Here is a 2,663-nt window from a genome sequence, read left to right on the forward strand (position 1 = left end):
AGATAATAAGACCAAGAAAATTCATTAATGTTTATAGTGATTTTGAATATTTACTTAATATTAAAGAAATCTTTTGTCTACACATACTTTGGAATAGGAATCAAAAAATATCAGTATTAGTTCTTCTAAAACTCCCAAGTTTTGCCAATGAAAATTTATAGATTAATGATATCTTGTGTGATCAAACACATTAAGTAGTGGTGAAATAAAGACTAATTTCTTCCTTAGCTAGTTTGTTTCTTAGCAAGCCCATTTCAAGCCCATTTAATATTACACGTACGTTGGTCATATTTTTGTGATTTTTCTTTTAACAGTGAAACCAAGCATTTTCCTCCGTTTTTCATTTTCTCATCAAAAACAAACCTGTTACTATTAATCTTCCAATTTTCTGACAACATTATTAGTTTGCTAGCTCTCTTTGAATACTATAATTTATTTACAATGTCATTTTTCAATACTACACTTTACAGATTTACAAAACAAAAAACTGGGACAGCCCAACCATTGCCACTGATTTCAAAATGGTTATAACAAATTTGAAATAATTTAACTTTTATGTAATTTACTTTAAATTTATTGAACTCTTGCATAATATATTAACATTGGCACTGTTTTTGAAATAGTTGATCTATAAAGATCTAATTTACTTTAAATTTATTAAACTCTTGCATAATATATTAACATTGGCACTGTTTTTGAAATAGTTGATCTATAAAGATCTAATTTACTTTAAATTTATTAAACTCTTGCATAATATATTAACATTGTCACTGTTTTTGAAATAGCTGATCTATAAAGTCCAATCTGCCACCGCATGCCGTTGAAAACAAAGCTTTGAAAATAGTACACTCAACTTCATCATCTAACTTATTTCTCTTTTAAAAATGGAAGTCTGTTTTCAAAGTATCTGAAAGTACACACCTTCTTTTCAGCATTTTGACACTATGATTGGTTAAATATTTTCAGTTATAAAAAATATCTTAGAGAACAGTCCCTGATGTTAAACCACCCACCACTCATTCCCCAACTATTATAGGTCTACTACAGTACTTACTAATAAGTGAAAAAAAACTACACAGACCTGCATTTCTCACCACACACAGACTGAACTTTCAAAAGAGTTTGGCAGCAGGAGAGTATGTGTTACAACAATGAGCAAGTAGGCCTATTACAGTCATAAATCGACGTGACTGACAATTTGACGTCTTTATCATAAAACCAGGATGTTTTGTACATCCCAAGAACTACCAAAAAATGCGACTGTCCTGGCAAAACCAGGATGTTTGGTCACTCTACAACAAAGACATGTTTGAATACTAAAATTAACTAACAATGCCATGTTAACTATTGAAAAGTGAAAAATAAATTCACTTGTTGGTTTTACCACAAAATGAAAGAATGAGCACACAAACGTGAATAAAATCTTGTGAACTGTAACATGCTTTAACCTACTGAAACTATCAAATGAAAAATGTGGTCTCAGAATAAAATAAAAGGTTAATATCAACTGAGAACTTATGTTAAATTCCAGTCATCAGGAACTTAGCTTAACTCTCAAGATATATTAGACAGAAACAAAAAGTAGTATGAATTGTACTAATTAGTACTTTACTTATATATTAACTGCTCATGACAACTTTAATTCTGCACTACGTATGTTGTTTTTGACACAACAAGCTCAATTAAGTACCATATATACACTAACAAAGTAATAAAAAATGTTTCATTTATGAGAAATAAACAGTTCTATAACTTTCAAGCCCATTTAATATTATACATACGTTGGTCATATTTTTGTGATTTTTCTTTTAACAGTGAAACCAAGCATTTTCCTCCGTTTTTCATTGTCTCATCAAAAACAAACCTGGTACTATTAATCTTCCAATTTTCTGACAACACTAGTTAGTATCATATCTACACTAAGTAATAAAAAATGTTTCATTATCTCCCCACCTTTCCTTGTTAGTACCATATCTACACTAACAAAGTAATAAAAAATGTTTCATTATCTCCCCACCTTTCCTTGTTATACCATATCTACACTAACAAAGTAATAAAAAATGTTTCATCTCCCCACCTTTCCTTGTTAGTACCATATCTACACTAACAAATTAATAAAAAATTTTCATTATCTCCCCACCTTTCCTTGTTAGTACCATATCTACACTTACAAATTAATAAATGTTTCATTATCTCCCCACCTTTCCTTGTTATTACCATATCTACACTAACAAAGTAATAAAAAATGTTTCATTATCTCCCCACCTTTCCTTGTTATTACCATATCTACACTAACAAAGTTAAATGTTTCATTATCTCCCCACCTTTCCTTGTTAGTACCATATTTACACTAACAAAGTAATAAAAAATGTTTCATTATCTCCCCACCTTTCCTAGCTAGTACCATATCTACACTAACAAATTAACTAAAAAATGTTTCATTATCTCTCCACCTTTCCTTGTTAGTACCATATTTACACTAACAAAGTAATAAAAAATGTTTCATTATCTCCCCACCTTTCCTAGCTATTACCATTTCTACCCTAACTAGGTAATAAAAAATGTTTCATTATCTCCCCACCTTTCCTTGTTAGTACCATTTCTACCCTAACTAGGTAATAAAAAATGTTTCATTATCTCCCCACCTTTCCTTGTTAGTACCA

At 30.0% G+C, this 2,663-nt stretch overlaps 1 protein-coding gene across 1 annotated transcript in view; it reads right to left on the reverse strand.

Moving 5' to 3' along the window:
• LOC106474615 (elongation factor-like GTPase 1) overlaps positions 1-2,663 on the reverse strand; it is a gene marked incomplete at its 5' end in the record, with an annotated part of 37,520 nt that overhangs the window by 2,951 nt on the left and 31,906 nt on the right. The window contains one exon of the mRNA XM_022402925.1: positions 2,646-2,650. Within this exon, the coding sequence (XP_022258633.1) occupies positions 2,646-2,650 (5 nt within the window). The remainder of the gene's footprint in view (positions 1-2,645; positions 2,651-2,663) is intronic.

This window comes from Limulus polyphemus, unplaced genomic scaffold (genome assembly GCF_000517525.1).
Source record: "Limulus polyphemus unplaced genomic scaffold, Limulus_polyphemus-2.1.2 Scaffold7443, whole genome shotgun sequence".
NCBI classification, from domain to species: Eukaryota; Metazoa; Arthropoda; class Merostomata; order Xiphosura; family Limulidae; genus Limulus; species Limulus polyphemus.